This window comes from Nycticebus coucang, chromosome 2 (genome assembly GCF_027406575.1).
Source record: "Nycticebus coucang isolate mNycCou1 chromosome 2, mNycCou1.pri, whole genome shotgun sequence".
Lineage (NCBI taxonomy): Eukaryota > Metazoa > Chordata > Mammalia > Primates > Lorisidae > Nycticebus > Nycticebus coucang.
This window is the reverse complement of record NC_069781.1, coordinates 84060648-84080322: the sequence shown is the minus strand read 5'-3', so window position 1 is coordinate 84080322 and position 19675 is coordinate 84060648. Positions and strand designations below refer to the sequence as shown.

The 19675-nt window shown below is 38.7% G+C and overlaps 1 protein-coding gene across 2 annotated transcripts in view; it reads right to left on the bottom strand.

Annotated features, from left to right (window-relative positions):
- Positions 1–19675, bottom strand: part of LOC128574486 (aldehyde dehydrogenase 1A1-like) — a 158865-nt gene that overhangs the window by 27437 nt on the left and 111753 nt on the right. For both annotated transcript variants that reach the window (XM_053575090.1, XM_053575084.1), the window contains 3 exons: positions 6020–6160; positions 4459–4588; positions 2707–2768 (listed from right to left, as the gene is read on the bottom strand). In XM_053575090.1, coding sequence (XP_053431065.1) covers positions 2707–2768; positions 4459–4588; positions 6020–6160 — 333 coding nt within the window. The remainder of the gene's footprint in view (positions 1–2706; positions 2769–4458; positions 4589–6019; positions 6161–19675) is intronic.

The following is a 19675-nucleotide window of genomic DNA, read 5'->3' as shown; positions in this document are numbered from 1 at the left end:
TATACTTAGAGAACCCCAAAGACTCAACCACAAGACTCCTAGAAGTCATCAAAAAATACAGTAATGTTTCAGGATATAAAATCAATGTCCACAAGTCAGTAGCCTTTGTGTACACCAATAACAGTCAAGATGAGAAGCTAATTAAGGACACAACTCCCTTCATCATAGTTTCAAAGAAAATGAAATACCTAGGAATATACCTAACGAAGGAGGTGAAGGACCTCTATAAAGAAAACTATGAAATCCTCAGAAAGGAAATAGCAGAGGATATTAACAAATGGAAGAACATACCATGCTCATGGATGGGAAGAATCAACATTGTTAAAATGTCTATACTTCCCAAAGCAATCTACCTATTCAATGCCATTCCTATCAAAATACCAACATCGTACTTTCAAGATTTGGAAAAAATGATTCTGCGTTTTGTATGGAACCGGAAAAAACCCCGTATAGCTAAAGCAGTTCTCTGTAACAAAAATAAAGCTGGGGGCATCAGCATACCAGATTTTAGTCTGTACTATAAAGCCATAGTGCTCAAGACAGCATGGTACTGGCACAAAAACAGAGACATAGACACTTGGAATCAAATTGAAAACCAAGAAATGAAACTAACATCTTACAACCACCTAATCTTTGATAAACCAAACAAGAACATACCTTGGGGGAAAGACTCCCTATTCAATAAATGGTGTTGGGAGAACTGGATGTCTACATGTAAAAGACTGAAACTGGACCCACACCTTTCCCCACTCACAAAAATTGATTCAAGATGGATAGAGGACTTAAACTTAAGGCATGAAACAATAAAAATCCTCCAAGAAAGCATAGGAAAAACACTGGAAGATATTGGCCTGGGGAAAGACTTCATGAAGAAGACTGCCATGGCAATTGCAACAACAACAAAAATAAACAGATGGGACTTCATTAAACTGAAAAGCTTCTGTACAGCTAAGGAGACAATAACCAAAGCAAAGAGACAACCTACACAATGGGAAAGGATATTTGCATATTTTCAATCAGACAAAAGCTTGATAACTAGGATCTATAGAGAACTCAAATTAATCCACATGAAAAAAGCCAACAATCCCTTATATCAATGGGCAAGAGACATGAATAGAACTTTCTCTAAAGACGACAGATGAATGGCTAACAAACACATGAAAAAATGTTCATCATCTCTATATATTAGAGAAATGCAAATGAAAACATCCCTGAGATATCATCTAACCCCAGTGAGAATGGCCCACATCACAAAATCTCAAAACTGCAGATGCTGGCGTGGATGTGGAGAGAAGGGAACACTTTTACACTGCTGGTGGGACTGCAAACTAGTACAACCTTTCTGGAAGGAAGTATGGAGAAACCTCAAAGCACTCAACCTAGACCTCCCATTTGATCCTGCAATCCCATTACTGGGCATCTACCCAGAAGGAAAGAAATCCTTTTATCATAAGGACACTTGTACTAGACTGTTTATTGCAGCTCAATTTACAATCGCCAAAATGTGGAAACAGCCTAAATGCCCACCAACCCAGGAATGGATTAACAAGCTGTGGTATATGTATACCATGGAATACTATTCAGCCATTAAAAAAAATGGAGACTTTACATCCTTCGTATTAACCTGGATGGACGTGGAAGACATTATTCTTAGTAAAGCATCACAAGAATGGAGAAGCATGAATCCTATGTACTCAATTTTGATATGAGGACAATTAATGACAATTATGGTTATGGGGGGGAAACAGAAAGAGGGAAGGAGGGGGGGGTGGGGCCTTGGTGTGTGTCACACTTTATGGGGGCAAGACATGATTGCAAGAGGGACTTTACCTAACAATTGCAATCAGTGTAACCTGGCTTATTGTACCCTCAATGAATCCCCAACAATAAAAAAAAAAAAAGTTAAAAAAAAAAATGTTGATATGATACATTTCAATCTCATTGAAATAAAAGAGAAATTGTAGCCAATTCTTCATCTAAGAACTTCAAGATACTTTGTCATCTTTTTATTTGGCTTTTAAAAGTCAGCTGAAGTGACATCATTGAGATAGTTTCCTGTTTGTTAAGCTTAAAAGGAATTCTTCACAATTCCACGTAAAAATATGATCTTTTCTAAGAATAATTTGGAGGCTCAGAACCGCTTACTTTAAGGCACAATGTATTCCATACAATGCTATGCTCTAAAGGCCTCTTCCAACAATGGTGTTGTTTCTTCCATTTTAATTTAAAAATATTTTTCAGCATTAGAACACTGTGCTTGTTTCTGTTGTTCATGATAAAAAGCCCCCAATGACGAGATAGTGTTGGAGACTAGTGGGCCCTACTACATTTCACTCAGATGGGAAATGGTGACCCACAGCACATGTGCCAGTGGTGAGCACTTTGCCTTATATGTGTAAAGTATGGCTCTTAAAAAGAGGACATAATATTTTTAAAAAACAAACTATATGGTAAAAGGTTAAGATCTGTTGATTCTGTAGTACTGACATGCCCTCAAGAGACATTGCAGGGTATAGGCAGGGTTTTGGAGTACCTAATTCATATCTAAGATGCTTAGTCACCAGGAGACTGGGTTCAACAAATCCTACGTGTACTTCACATTGAACGAATGTATTAGAATCTATTGGTATTAGAAAGCTTCATTACTAAATCTACAGAATTAGAATTTTTTTTAAAAAACTAGAATTATATAGAAGAACAACTTACAGGATTGATTTGGCCACATACACCAATGGGTTCATGCCTTGTGTAAGTAAAAACGTTTCCATCTAGGAAGTGAAACAGATATACACACAATTATATATAAATGAATGTATTTGACATTCACAGAGTGGTGGTTTGGGGCTGATGGAGAGAACAGTGTAGACAATAATTAAAAAGTAAAACATATCTCCAACTGTTTGCAAAATGAAAATGGAGCCCTCAAATCATAATTCGGAATGATAAGGACCATAAACTTGAATTAGATGAAAGCAAAATGAAAAATTGGAAAAGATATGAAAGACAATTAATTTTATCCCTCATCATCTTGGAGGGCTGATTTCTCAATCATCTTGTTCTCAACAATTTTTAACAAAGGAATGAGAAAAGAAATAGGAGGTCTCTAGTTTATAGAGAAATTACATTCAATTATGTTTCTGTCAGCTCAAAGTTCTAGAGTTTCAAAGTACCATACACAAATTTAAAAAATAATAAAATTTTAAAATGTAATTTAAAAAATCTCCCAATGATTAATAATCCTTTTCTACTCGCTTGTTCTAATGTATTTTCTATTTGTCTATCAAACGATAAAAGTAAATTCCCTTCATCCATGAAAAAACATGACCAAAATAAAAGACATTTGTTTTTGATCTAGATTTCTTTTTGACTGATTCGTGTGCATCAAAGTTTGATGTGGTCGTCCCAAGAGTTACATGGTGCTTGTGTTCAGTTCTGTTTTAGTTCCCACAGAAGCCTCCTGGTTTCAGCCAGAATTTCTCTATTGAGATTTATTAATACTTTACATGACTGCTACCATTTTGTCCCAGCATAAAGTAAGACAATTATTAAAACAGTCACGTTTCTTGGTACCACCATAGTTTCACTGTCCTCTTTTAATTTCCTGGCTGTCACTTCACACCTGTCGGATGTTGCGAGTATTTAGGAAATGCACATCAGGGTCAGGTTAGAGGGTGCCATATTCCTAAAGTCATAAGTTTACATGAATTAAATTCCGCCAGGAGTGTTTCCCAAAGTGATACTTTTTCACATTTCGTATGAAGTGTTTTTCATATTTCTATTCCATTAGGTACATCCTCTACTACATACATACATGTTCACACACACGAGTCCCTAACTTGGGCTGAAAACACAGTTCCATTTTGCTCTGAAGCTATTTGAAACAAATCAAAGTGAATTAGTTTGTTTAATTTGTGTGGCCTCACTCTACTGAGCTTGACCAGGCAGAGATGACCATAACTGACACATACAGGAACCTGAAAAGAGGCATAAATAATTACATTATAGAAAGACTAAAAATGTCACTATTAGAATATAACCCAAATAAATTATTCCAGAAACCAGCTTTTAAAATTTTAGGTTCTTACAGAGATAATTGCCTCCAATCAGTGATTGTGGTTGTAACAATTTTGTTACTTTAATATTTTCTAAGATAGCAATAGTGTTATATTCTGCATGATTATGCTAAAATAACTTTAAAAGCCATTTATTCGATGGACCTCATATTCAAGGTTAATTGGTCTGAGTATTTCTGGCAGCAAATATATATATATAAAAAAAGCCACCTGATGAATCCTAACAGAACTTCCAGGTTTAGAACTGTGTTTCCTCAAAGTCTAGGAGAAAATAACATTGTCTCATTTGATTGACATTTTTAAAAGGGAGAGTTGAAAATACTCAGCTCTTTAGTAATCTCCTCACTGGTACTCCCACCCCCAGGGGTTGTGCAGAGGCACCTACCGGCTGGTATAGTCCGGCCCTGTATCTTGTCAGCCCAGCCTGCGCAGTAGCGTAAAGCTTTCACACAGATTTCTATATCCATGAGATATGCACTGGCAAATAGTTTTCCACCATTTAGTGCCTCCATTGTCTGAAAAAGAGAGCAAATTCCAAATCTAAAATTCCATCAAAGTTTTACATTAAAAATATATGTAGAGCCAATATTTTGAATAAACAAGCGCTAGAGAATTTTGCAAATGGAAGAAATCTTAAGTCATAAAAAGGTAAAAGTGACTTGCTCGAGGTCCAATAGTAAGATTTGGGTACAAAAGGTGGTAATATTCTGGTTTCTAAAGACTAGTGCTCTTTTGATCTCATTTTGAATGTCTCCCATCTAACAAACTTTCTAGGAATCGATCACTATTTAATATATGCACATCCAGGAAGGAGGCCACCCAGTCTTAGTCAGATCTGCGCTGAGCTGTCCTGCCTCTGTATTATACTGTCCACTATCTCTAAATTTAGTCAAACCTAAGTTTTGTAGGACTGTACTGAACCCCCCATAGGCTCCTATGCTAACAGGCAATAAGCGGATCAGATAAATGCAAGGAACCAAGTTTAAGCAAACCCTGCTGTTTTCCTACAGGACATTTTGGTTAATACAGCTTTATTGCACACAGTTTCTGTGCCATAGTTCTGCATATTTTGAATTATGCTAAATTATCAATGAGTAATAAATGGTCCTTCAACAATTGTTGCTGATGTTAATATTTTTTTTAAAGTAGGCTGCTTCGTTACTGCCACTTTCAGATTCTAAAGGTAATACAGATTTACGGTGGAACCTGATCTTGGTATTGGTTTGTGTTTAAATTAGCTTCAATATATTGCCCAACTTAGATAACAAAAATAAAAATACACCTTTACCAAGGATATTATACACTGACTCATCTATCTGCTAAAATATAAATAAAAAGAAACAATTTTTATAAACACGTCCATCATTAGATTTTTGGTCTTTGTCTTTTTCACCTATAAAAAGAACATAATTTAATTATGAATATTGTGAACAGACATTTCAGGAACGGGAAAAGTAGCCATTTATTAAACACCTTGGTAGGCTAGACTAAAGAGGAATATGATTTATTTTAGAGAAATATTTTGGGCACCTTGAACACATGATGAGTTTTTCGACTAAAAGGATTAAGTCAGTAGTCAAGGACTTTAAGAAACCCACTCCACCATTCTAGGAGATTCAAACTGCACGTAGCTGTGGTAAGGGCTTTGAGAAGAAGTTCTAAGGTAAAGGAAAGATATTTCTTTGCTTTAGTTTAGCTTGGAGTTTGCCAAAGTTTAGACGGTAGAACCTATTAGGGGAGCAGACATTAACATCACCTAGAACTGGAGTACAGATTACTATTTGACAATAGACTCACAGGTTAAGAGTCACACACAAGACCTGAGATAAAGTCTTTCTCTTTGTAAAGAGCACATAGTGGTCACTAAAACTAAAACGGCCTGCCAATAAAAAATAATGACTGCTTTCAAGAGCTGTATCTGCCTGTCCCGTTCGGTTAACACTCACCGCCAGCAGCAGGTGATCTCTTTCCATTAAATCAGCCAATTTGTACAGCAGTCGGCCCCTCTCGGAAGCGTCCATAGTGCGCCATGGAGAGCCCATCTGGAAAGCCTGCCTCGCGGCCTTCACTGCTTTGTCAACATCCTCCTGTAACCAAAGGGAATTTAATTCAGTGGGCTGAACACACAAGATGAGCAAATCCACGGGCAATAACCCAGGGCAGCAGTCACGCTCCCTGGAAGCGGGCCTGTGTCTCCGCGGCCTGAAGTCCAGCGCGCTGTGCACCCTCGCCGCGCTGGAGCCCGCGGGCTGAGTAGCGTTGGAAGGACGAGCTCCGCGCATCCATCGTAAGCTTGGTTTTCTAGAATATAGATACTGTAGTAACAGCTACTATCGTTTACACGCTTGCCCTGTTTCAAGCAATGTTCTCATTTAGCTCACTTAATTCTCAGTTATTTCATGTTATTTCAAGCAATGTTCTCATTTAGCTCACTTAATTCTCAGTTGTTTCATGGGACAAGCATGTTTCCCATTTTACAGATGAGAAACTAAAGCAAAGAGGGAGGAGCTTTGCCCAAGGTTAATAACTAAACGTTCGTCTCAGGCAAAGCCGCTGCTCTTCACCGCACATCACACCCCCTGGTGACTGGCTTTCAGCACTTCCAGGCTAAGCTCAAGACCCAAAGTAGTGAACATCTTTTTTGATGTCTATTGACTCAACAGACTGTGCATTCTCATGAAGGGCCTGTTAAAGGGCGAATCAGAACCTTCCTTTGCTCTCGGAAGAGTACACGTTAAAAACACATGCCCATTCCTTCTGTGCAGAGTGAAGGAGGGCGTGAACCTGGTATACAGAAGGCTCTGCGTGTGACAGCCCCTCCTCCCCCATCTGGGTACCAAAAGATCTTTTTAATCACTAAATAAGCAAAGAAGTCATTTTCTTATTTTTAATCATGCATTACTAAAAACTACATTTATCCTGGCAGAAGTCAAATAGTAAAGTTACTCCACATCCAGTCTGCCTCCTTGATCACTCTGCTCGGCCTCCATGCCAGCCCTTTCTTCTCCCCAGCTGTGTTTTCTACTCCAGCGGGGCTCCTTCTATTGTTTCCTTGCCCACCTTCGTCACAGACTTTGCCCTGGACACTCCATTTCCCTGCAGATCTGAGCTCCAACACATTGTACATATTGTAAGGATCACCACCTCCCTCTTTTATTACTTTTTCATATGTCCATTTATTTTCCATCAAATTAGTTATAAGTGCCTTAAAGGCACAGATCACTTCACTGTGATTTTGTACAAAGGACTGGCCACTACATGAGACTGTATGTTCCATAACTCAGGACTACATCATAGGCCAAAACGTTGCAAATGTTTGCAGGAGACAGAATTCCCTTTGAGAACTGGGGGAAGGGGGAGGAATAATTAACCTAACTTTTTTGAGTTGCACAAAATTAAGCTAAACCCCACCCAAGATTGACACCTCCCCCTTGGACAGGCATGGACCTTGACTTAATATCCCTCTCCTCAGGCTGTGTTCAAGGTGTCTCAAATTTACAAGTCTACAAATCAAATAGAATGTGTATAGCATTTGTCACCAAATTAGATGATTTGGAGTAAGAGGGATATTTTAGAAGTATAATCTGGTTTGATTAAGTGATATTTACTGACTACAAGCAAAGACTCAGTATAATACATCATACATTGGTATATTTCACTGTTTAACTTTTCATAGAATGGTAAGTATATACAATAAAATATACACTTTATTTGCTTGCCTTTCCTGAGAAATATATACAGGGTGTATTTTTGGCATTCAGTTAATCACATTGATTGCTTATATATGGATATTGTCTTATGCCAGCAGTTCTAACTTTTCCAAGTTAAATTCAGAGAGTGATGTGTGGATGTTGGGGGAAAGCAAGCCACAGGAATCTGAGATTGCCAGTATGATCTGTGGATACCGTGGCCTATAAAATATGTGCTGCTCTGTGTTTAAACAGATCTGTGTGACACAGCTTTCATTTGGATCTTCAGTGTCCTGCCATCGGCTTTAGCCAAATGGGGTATGGTAGGCATCCTGGCCTCCCAGAGAGATACGGAGAAACTGGTTTCAAGACAAGTAACTCTGCCATATGGAAGACACAGCCCTGGAGAAGGCTGCTATAAATAAAGACATTCTTGTACTTTTGTCTTTTGGATCATGCCCTCTTTTTCTTATACCTTATGTTTATGTAGAAATTGAGTAATGAGAGTTAATATATAGTGTTAAAATAAACAATCCAGATTTGAATTCTGATTCCTCCTTATTAGCTATGTAAGCTCTGAGCCACTTTGCCTACACATCCATTCATCGAAAGACTTGATAAACATCCCAGTCTGTGCTATTCTCCCCATCAGACTGCTAAGGATAGAAAAATGAAGTATGCAGATATCTTTTTTAGAATATTCAACAAAATAGGAGAGACATAATAAAATCATTCCCCCCATAAATAAGCTGTGAAATATATTATGGCCATGAGTTCTCTAAGGTTCAGTTTTCTTATCATCACCGTAAGGGCATATTACCTCACACAGTTGTTTTAAGGATTCAATAAGGCAACAATTGAAACTCATCTCTATGTGATAGACATTATGTCAAGTGTTGTTGAATAAATGGTGGCAATTGTTATGAGCCTGGGCAATCAAAACAACCTTTAACAGTAACTCGTAATAGTTCAAGCGTGTGTTAATCTTTCCTTTCAGTTTTCACTATCCTGCACTATAAAGGCCCTTAATGCTTTCCAGGGGTCCTCAAACTTTTTAAACAGGGGCCCGTTTACTGTCCATCAGACTGTTGGAGGATCGGACTATAGTTTAAAAAAAACATATGAACAAATTCCTATGAACACTGCGTATATCTTATTTTGAAGTAAAAAGACAAAACAGAACCAATACCATCACACCGCCTCATGTGGCCCGCGGGCCGCAGTTTGAGGACCCCTGCATACTCTCAGTAGCCTTCCCAAGTTCATCCTATTTTTTCCCTGAACTCTCTTGCCTAATTGTTTCCTTAATCTACAGTTCTAAGGCTAAACTGCTCTGCATGTTTTTCAACATTTTTGGGCTTTATCTCCCCAACTCACACTTAGTATTTACATTTTATCTGCCCTTTCTGACCCAACTCCTTCTCATCTTTGATCCAGTTACTCTCCTTGCCTAGAATGTTCTACCACCAGTACATCACTTTGCTTTCAAAATTCTACACATTCTTTAAGACACATTTGAAATATCCATCTACCTAAACTCTCATCAGACTGATCTAGCTGATGGTAGCTACTGATTAAGACCCTGCTAAACTCCAGGCACTAAAATAAGTCCTCACAGCCCCAGAGGGCTGTAGTTAAGCATTATAGACCTTGGTTTTAGATGAGTAGGCTATGGGTCATGGACATGAAATCCAGCTGGTAGTAGAACCAAAATTTGATCCTGTACCTTACTCCAAAATCCAGTTGTTATAGCTCCGTAAGACTGCCCTAATAATGACCTCCTTTGCAACAGGTATTTATGGCTAGTTATAAATGTACCTTATAAATATAACCTATAATATTTCTTACTATTCAGGGCCTAAAATAAGCAATCAATAAATATTTAATGATATAGATTTTTTTTTTTTTTCTGAGACTGAGACTGAGTCTCTCTCTGTTGCCCAGATTAGAGTACCATGGCATCAGCCTAGTTCACAGCAACCTCAAACTCCTGGGTTCAGGCAATTCTCCTGCCTCAGCCTTCCAAGTAGCTATGACTACAGGCACTTGCTATGACACCTGGCTAATTTTTCTATTTTTGGTAGAGATGGGGTCTCACTCTTGCCATGGTCTCAAACTCCTGAGCTCAAGTGATCCTTCCAACAGAGTGCTAGGATTACAAGTGTGAGTCACCACACCTGGTCAATATTTATTTATTTGATAAATTACGTTACAAACTCTTTGTGTGACATTCATTTTATAGTATAAGGGTGCCTGTTTATGGTTCATTTACTTATAATGACATTTATATAAAAATCACATTTTAATAGATTTCATTAAATAGCAAAATCTTTACACTATTCAAAACTACTAGGCACCAGGGTTTTTTCTTATTTAATTCCAACAATAGCACTTCTTGAATTTTTACTTCATGAAGGACTTTAGAGATATAATTTTTGAATTAACCAGAGTGGTGCCTATGGCTCAGTGGGTAGAGTGCCGGACCCACATACCGAGGGTAGCAGGTTCAAACCTGGCCCTGGCCAAACTGCAACAAAAAAAATAGCTGGGCTTTGTGGCGGGCGCCTGTGGTCCCAGTTGCTCGGGAGGTTGAGGCAAGAAAATTGCCTAAGCCCAGGAGTTGGAGGTTGCCATGAGTTGTGACGCCACAGCACTCTACCGAGGGCAATAAAGTGAGACTCTGTCTCAAAAAAAAAAAAAAAAAAAAAAATTAAATTTTTTTTTTAATTAACCAGAAAACTACATAAACTCAGATTGGCCATAATTATTAATACTTTTGCTATAAGCATTTGAAATGTTCCTTTTCTGAAGAAAGGGCCACCAGTTGAATGTATGAAGACTGTTCAAATGCTGCTGAGATAGCAAATGGCTCTTCAGCATAGCTAGGGAAGGACTGAATGCTTCAATCACTCCCAGACTGTACATCTCCACACTGAACTCATTCAGAGCTGGAGAAAACAGTCATCGGACCAGTTTTACTTTTACCCCTGTCACAGGCACTTACATTAATGGACATTTACCTTCATCCCCACCATTTGTTTGTTAGGTCATGCTTCAGTATTAAAAGCAGTTTTCAGGATTAGTCAATATACCCTAAAAGAGCCACTGAAGTGAAAAGAAAACAGTTCCCACCCACATCTGCGCTTTGCTTTGTAACCTCCATTTGTTCTGGCCCCTCCTCCTCTCTTTATAATACCATTGAAAGGGGGTATATAGCCCATTGTTAGTGCCATTCTACTTCTAAACTAAATCCCTAAAACCTCCTGGCTCATTATGTAAAGAGTCAGTTCCAGAATATCAGGTTTACTGCGGCTATGTAATTTACCTGATGTGCACCTCTCATTAAGCAATGTTGTTGGAGTTTACTTTACCTTTGCCAGCTAATTGTGAGAACAGCAATAATTATTTAAAAACAAAAATTCTTTAATAATTCCAAAATGGAAATGAGAGTGTTGGATGTCAAGCAGACAGCATCCTACCATGAAGAGTATTTGTCATAAACAACTTCGTTTCCATGCTCAACTGTCCAGCTAACTCATTCAGCATTGTGACCTGATGGAAGCGTTGCTGGTGTTAGCGTTCCTGCTTGCATGAGCGGTAGTAATTGTCAATAAGTATGGAGCCAATCAATGTCAAAGATTTCTAAGGCTTCTAGGGGGATCATCAGCTTTCCTTACTACACTTTAGGGAGAAGGTAAATCCACAAACCGTGCCAAGAAAAGTCCTCAAACTACCTGACAAGATTTCAGCAGGAGCTTTGGGAGCAGAGATTTGTTTTACTGATAAAACTAATCCCAGTGGCACAGCTAAACATTGAAAGCTCCAGAGGCAAACATCAAAAATATTTTTCCATTTGCTAATTGCAAACTGCAAACAGATCTGCTGTGGCCCTCCTGAGCGGCATTTATACTACAGAGGCGGGGGAGGCAGCTGCAAAGGGCTTGCTCTGCCCTCGTCCTGTCCTTCACTGCTTTCTCACCTACTTGGGGTTGCTGGAGCCACTCAAGTCAGCGGAGGGACATCTGAGGTCAAGGAGTGCGTGTGTCGACTTCTAGAAGTCTCTGACAAGAGGTGTTCATTCCTTTGAAATTTGAAGAATTTTTCCCTTATTTCTTTTTTTTTTTTTATAATTTCAGATTAACATTACAAACATTAGGTTACATTGTTTGGGTTTGTTAGGTAAAGTTCCTGTTGTAGTTGTGCCCCTCCCCAGCAGGTACCCTGTCATTGTACCCGTCAGGTGGGAGCACACCAATCCTCCTCTTCTCTTTCCTGCCCTCTCCCCACTTTTCCCCTTCTTCCCTCTCCCAACGTCAATTTAACTGAGTTTTTCCCTTGTATGAGTGTGCATTTATTTCTCTAATGACTTTATAATAGTATTGAATACATTGGATACTTGCTTTTCCAATCTTACGAAACTTTATTAAGGAGAGTGTTCTCGAACTCCATCCAGGTTAATACAAAAGATATAAATCCTCCATCTTTTTATGGCTGAATAGTATTCCATGGGATACATATATCGGTTTATTAATCCATTCATGGGTTGATGAGCACTTGGGTTGATTCTGCATCTTGGAGGTGTAAATTGAGCTATGATAAATAATCTTTTACTGCAAATGTCCTTATGATATAATGATTGTTTTTCTGCTAGGTAGATACCTAGTAATTGGATTGTGGAATCAAATGGAAAGTCTATTTTGAGTTCTTTGAGGATTCTCCACACTTATTTCCAAAGGGACTGTACTAGTTTGCAATTCCACCAACAAGGTAAAAGTGCTCCCTTCCCTCTACAGCTGTACCAGCAACTGTAGCTTTGGGATTTGGGATTTGTTTTTCCTTTATTTCTGAGACTGGCTCATAGGACACATGCTTCTGGGTTTCCCATAGACCTTGCAAGGGATGGACAATGGTTCTCTACCCAAGTTTAGTCTTGTAACATTTCAGAGAGGTCCACAGTAATTGCCACACCACAGCCTCCAATCATTAACTTTCTTACTTGCCAAAACCCATGCCCCATTTTATTTATTTATTTATTTATTTTTTGTGGTTATTGGCCGGGACTGGGTTTGAACCTGCCACCTCCGGCATATGGGACTGGCGCCCTACTCCTTGAGCCACAGGCGCCGCCCTATGCCCCCTTTTAAATGGTAATGCTTGAGACAAGATACAACTTACAGTTCAAGACTTCAATTTAGTGGTTCTCAAAAATGTCCCCTCACCTCCACCCCAAACAACAATATCAGCATCCATTCGTCTGAAATGAAAATTCCAGAGGCCTCAAGATTACTGAGATAAACTCTAGGAGTGGGTAGAACTCAGCAGTCTGCATTTTAACAAGTCTTCCAGGACTTTCTGATGCAGGCTTAATTTTGAGAATCAATGACTTTGTCAATAATCAGATTAGTTCTGAATTCCTAAGATGAGGTATGTGAGGTATATCACAATTTGAAACTTGACAGAAAGGAAGTATGTTTTCAGCGATGTTATCACCTATAATATACCAAAACAAGGACATAAATGTGAGATGTCCTGCTGATCTCTAGAAGAAGAATACTCTCTCAGACAAATTAACCAATACCTGTATGGTATGCAAGGTTATAACACAGGCAAATACAGTGTTGTATAATAGCACAGATGAGGGCAATTCTATGTGTACCTGGAAGGCCAGAAAAAGCTTTAAAAAGTATAAAACTCTGTAAAGGCTAAGGCTTTACTACATCCCTGGCACAGTGGAGGAGCTTTATCTATTTAATTCCATAAGTACTTCTAATCTTCACATCTTACACAAAAGGGAACAAGAGCACCAACACGGTAAATTCAAATGTGGAATCTCTACGAAGTTACTGTCGATGGTGCTTTGAACTAGGTCCTGAGGACTGTGCCACAGTCATACACAGAGGCAGTAACTAGAAAGCTGTGTTTGGAGGGGAACACTTCATGGTGAAGGTAGAGTTCTTAGAGTGATAGGGTGGCCTGGGGCAGGAGCCATGAGCAAGGATTGAGTGATATTTTGAAGGACCTTGGTTCTTGCACTTTTGCCCAGAGGCAGTGAGAAGCAGGAAGAAAAATTTGTGCACTGGGGAACTGTTAGCTAGATCCAGAAGCGGGTGACATGTATCACCATCCTCTTCTGCTTCCACTGCTCAAATTGTTGACCTCTGTGACTAAACTCTACTTTCCTACACCTTGAAGAAGGGGTCTTACTTGTTCTGATAGTATTGCAACCTGAATCTAGGGCCTCCCCAAATCCAAAAGGACCCACTCAGGTCTATTGCTATGTTTCAATAGGTCTGTCTGAGTGGCCTGGTACCCTGAGATTTGTGATCTCATTTGCTGGGGCTCAGGCAATGACTGGATGGAGAATGGACAGGAAATCTCTGCTGCTACAATAAATTGAAATGCAGCATCATGAATGACATTATCCTTGGGTTTTGCTAACTTCATCTCCCAAGGTCTTTTCCCACAGCAATATTTTACCTCTCTATCTCATGTTACAGAAATTTAAAAATTGGTGATATCTAGACAACTAAGGAGAAGAAAAAATATTTCAGATTACTCTTAGTAACTTATATAGATTTTTAGGTATATGCTCAGGTATAAATTCTGAAGGCTTTCACTTCCCTTACCCCAGAGACTATTTAATATTACCCTCTCTCATTTTTATAATCGGGATGTAAAGTAGTAACCTTGCCAGGCACAGGCTATGGGTTATAAGGTGAACATTTGACTTAACATTTTTATTACTTACTAATGATGTGACCCTGAACAAATTACCCAGCCTTTCAATTCTGCCATTGCATCATTATTTCTAAAAATGACTAAAAAAAGTACCTTCCCCATAGGGCTGTTTCAAGTATTAGAACAGCATTTAAAATTTCAAAACATTTATTATTCAATAAAAGTTTGGTGTTGCTGTTGTTACTATTATTAGCTGGGGAATAAAAATACTTTAATTTTTTCCTTGGGCCTCGAAATACCTGCCCTGGCCAGGGAGACTGATGCCAACCAGCAGCCCCGTGCCCCACGCCCACTGGACCTCTGCACACCAGCCTGGGCCAGGGACAACTGCACGGCCCCGTACCCCATGCCCTATGCCCACCGGGCCTCCACCCACCCCGGCCAGGAACTCCAGGAGCCACACAACCCACGTCCTCCCTCCTGTACCCTCACTGCCCCCATACTGGCCCACCCACCTGGCCAGGGAATCTGGTAGCTGCACGACCTGCACCTTCCCTCTGGAGCCCTTCCCACCTCTGTGTGGAACCTTCCTCCTGGCCAGAGAGGACTGAAGCCTTGGGCTCTCTGTGCCAAAGTCTCCAGGCGCCATGCACTGCCAGAGCCATGTGCACCACACCCCGCCCTGTTGCTGGATCTGGGTGTGCCACACTCCAGAGCTGCTCCCACAGCCAGAACTCCCTGGCTAGGGCTCCAAGAGGAGCTACACAGGGTCACTCCCTACAAAGATCCAGCAACAATAGAGTGGATCCTACCAGGGTCTAACCTTGGAGAGACACCTCCCCAATTCTGAAGATGGCCAGAGGCAACGGTGAAAAATAATCATGAGATGAAATCAATGGAAAAACTCTGGCAATATGAATAATCAGAGTAGATCAACTCCCCCAAGGAAAAACAAGGCAGAAACAGCCCAAGATCCCATGCATAAACAAATGACTGTGATGTCAGAAATTGAATTCAGTATCTGGACAGCAAATAAGATCGAATTAGAATTCCAAGCAGTAATCCAAAAGATGTCTCAAGAATATGACGAATTCAAAGACCAAATGACCAAAGATTTTGACACATTGAGACAAGAAGTTGCAGCCCTCAGAGATCTGAAAAATATAGTAGAATCCCTCAGTAATAGAATGGAGCAAGCAGAAGAAAGGATTTCTGACACTGAAGACAAAGCTTTCGAACGCTCCCAAACTCTCACAAGGAAGAGAAATGGAGGGCAAATACAGATCACTCTCTCGGAGCTTTGGGATAATTCGAAGAAAACCAATATCCGCCTTATAGGGACCCCCGAAAGCAATGAAGTGGCTTCACAAGGCACAGAGTCTATTCTTCATGAGATTATGAAAGAGAACTTTCCAGACATACCAAGAGATTCTGAAATTCAGATAGCAGACAGTTTCAGAACTCCAGCACAACTCAACCTAAATATGACATCCCCTAGACACATCATAATCAATTTCACTGAAGTTAATATAAAGGAGAAAATTCTCAAAGCAGCCAGATGTAAGAAAACCATAACCTACAAGGGGAATATTAGAATAACTGCAGATCTCTCTGCTGAAACCTTTCAAGCTAGAAGAGTATGGTCATCGACTTTTAAACTCCTAAAACAAAATAACTTTCAAACAAGGATCCTGTAACCAGCTAAACTGAGTTTCATTTATGATGGAGAAATTAAATACTTTAACGACATTCACATGTTGAAGAAATTCGCCATAAGTAAACCAGCTGTCCAGGATATTCTCAGACCTATCCCCCATAAAGACCAGCAAAATCCTCCACCACAAAAGTAAACTCACCAGAAACTTTTGATCAAATTCCAATTTTCACAGTTGCAAAAGGATTACAAATGTCCACCGGACTTTCAAAAGGCTTATCAATACTCTCAATTAATGTGAATGGTTTAAATTGTCCTCTAAAGAGGCACAGGCTGGATGACTGGATACAAAAACTTACGCCAGATATCTGCTGCATACAAGAATCTCATCTTACCTTAAAAGATAAATATAGACTCAAGGTGAAAGGATGGTTATCTATATTCCAAGCAAATGGAAAGCAGAAAATAGTAGGCATTGCAATCCTATTCACAGATACACTAGGCTTTAAACCAATCAAAATAAGGAAGAATAAGGATGGATATTTCATATTGGTTAAAGGTAACACTCAATATGATAAGATTGCAATTATTAATATTTATGCACTCAACCAGAATGAGCCTCAATTTATAAGAGAAACTCTAACAGACATTAGCAACTTGATTTCTTCCAGTTCCATAGTAGTTGGAGATTTTAACACCCCTTTAGCAGTGTTGGATAGACCTTCCAAAAAGAAGCTGAGCAAAGAAATTTTAGATTTAATTTTAACCATTCAACATCTGGATTTAGCAGACATCTACAAAACATTTCATCCCAACAAAACTGAATATACATTCTTTCCATCAGCCCATGGAACATACTCCAAAATCGATCAGATCCTAGGTCAAAACTCTAACCTCAGCAAATTTAAAAAAATAGAAATTGTTCCTCGCATCTTCTCAGACCATAATGGAATAAAAGTTGAACTCAATAACAGGAATCTGCATACTCACACAAAAACATGGAAGTTAAATAACCTTATGCTGAATGATATCTGGGTCATAGATGAGATTAAGAAGGAAATTGCCAAATTTTTAAAACAAAATGACAATGAAGACACAAATTATCAGAACCTCTGGGATACCGCAAAGGCAGTCCTAAGAGGGAAATTTATGTCACTGCAAGCCTTCCTCAAGAAAATAGAAAGAGAGGAAGTTAACAACTTCATGGGACATCTCAAGCAACTGGAGAAGGAATAGCATTCCAACCCAAACACAGCAGAAGAAAAGAAATAACCAAAATTAGAGCAGAATTAAATGAAATTGAAAACAAAAGAATTATACAACAGATCAATAAATCAAAAAGTTCGTTTTCTGAAAAGATCAATAAAATAGATAAAACTTTGGCTAACTTAATCAGAAAAATAGAAAGAGTAAAATCTCTAATTTCATTCAATCAGAAATGATAAAGACAAAATAACAACAGAACTCTCAGAAATTCAAAAAATCCTTAATGAATATTACAAGAAACTTTATTCTCAGAAATACGAAAATCTGAAGGAAATTGACCAATACTTGGAAGCATGCCACCTACCAAGACTTACCCAGAATGAAGTGGAAATGTGAAACAGGGCTGTATCAAATTCCAAAATAGCACCAACTATACAAAATCTTCCTAAAAAGAAAAGCCCAGGACCAGATGGCTTCACATCAGAATTCTACCAAACCTTTAAAGAAGAACTAGTGCCTATATTACTAAACCTCTTCCAAAATATAGAAAAAGAAGGAATACTACCCAACATATTCTATGAAGCAAACATCACCTTGATCCCTAAACCAGGGAAAGGCCCAACAAGAAAAGAAAATTATAGACCAATATCACTAATGAATAGTGATGCAAAAATATTCAATAAGATCCTGACAAACAGAATCCAACAAAACATCAAAAAAAATTATACACCATGACCAAGTGGGATTTATCCCAGGGTCTCAAGGCTGGTTCAATATACATAAATCTATAAATGTAATTCAGCACATACTCATAAATAAAGACCATATGATTCTCTCAATTGATGCAGAAAAAGGTTTTGATAATATCCAGCATGCCTTCATGATCAGAACACTTAAGAAAATTGGTATAGAAGGGACATTTCTTAAACTAATAGAGGCCATCTACGGCAAACCCACAGCCAATATCGTATTGAATGGAGTTAAATTGAAATCATTTCCACTTAGATTAGGAACCAGGCAAGGTTGCCCATTGTGTCCATTGCTCTTTAACATTGTAATGGAAGTTTTAGCCATTGCAATTAGGGAACAAAAGGCGATCCAGGGTATCCACATGGGGTCAGAAGAGATCAAACTTTCACTCTTCACAGATGATATGATCATATATCGGAAAACACTAGCGATTCTACTACAAAACTTTTAGAAGTGATCAAGGAATAGAGCAATGTCTCAGGCTACAAAATCAACACCCCTAAATCTGTAGCTTTTATATATACCAACATAGCCAAGCGGGAAAAACAGTCAAGGACTCTACTCCTTTCACAGTAGTGCCAAAGAAGATGAAATATTTGGGAGTTTATCTAATAAAGGATGTGAAAGATCTCTACAAAGAGAACTATGGAATTTTAAGAAAATAAATAGCTGAAGATGTTAACAAATGGAAAAACATACCATGCTCATGGCTAGGAAGAATCAACATTATTAAAATATTTATACTACCCAAAGCAATATATAATTTTAATGCAATTGCTATTAAAGTTCCATTGTCATATTTTAAAGATTGAAAAAAAAAATACTTCGTTTTATATGGAATCAGAAAAAACCTCAAATAGCCAGGACATTATTCAGAAATAAAAACAAAGCAGGAGCAATCACTCTACCAGATCTGAGACTGTACTATAAATTGAGAGTGATCAAAACTGGCAGAAAAACAGAGAGGTAGATATCTGGAACAGAATAGAGAACCAAGAGATGAATCCAGCTACTTACCATTATTTGATCTTTGACAAGTCAATTAAAAACATTCAGTGGGGAAAAGATTCCGTATTTAACAAATGGTATTAGGTGAACTGGCTGGCAACCTATAGAAGACTGAAACTGGACCCATACCTTTCACCATTAACTGAGACAGACTCTCACTGGATAAAAGATTTAAACTGAAGACATTAAGCTATAAAAATACTAGAAGAAAGTGCAGGGAAACCTCTTGCAGGAATCCGTTTGTGTGAATATTTTATGAGGAGGACCCCCAGGGCAATTGAAGCAGTATCAAAAATACACTACTGGGACCTGATCAAACTAAAAAGCTTCTGCACAGCCAAGAACACAGTAAGTATAGCAAGCAGACAGCCCTCAGAATGGGAGAAAATATTTGGGTTATACCCAAATGGGTATATATGGGTATAAATGGGTTATACCTCTGACAAAGGTTTATAAATGGGTAAAAATGGGTTATACCTCTGACAAAGGTTTAACAACCAGAATCCACAGAGAACTCAAACGTATTAGCAAGAAAAGAACAAGTGATGCCATCTCAGGGTGGGCAAAAGACTTGAAGAGAAACTTCTCTAAAGAAGATAGGCGCACAGCCTACAGAC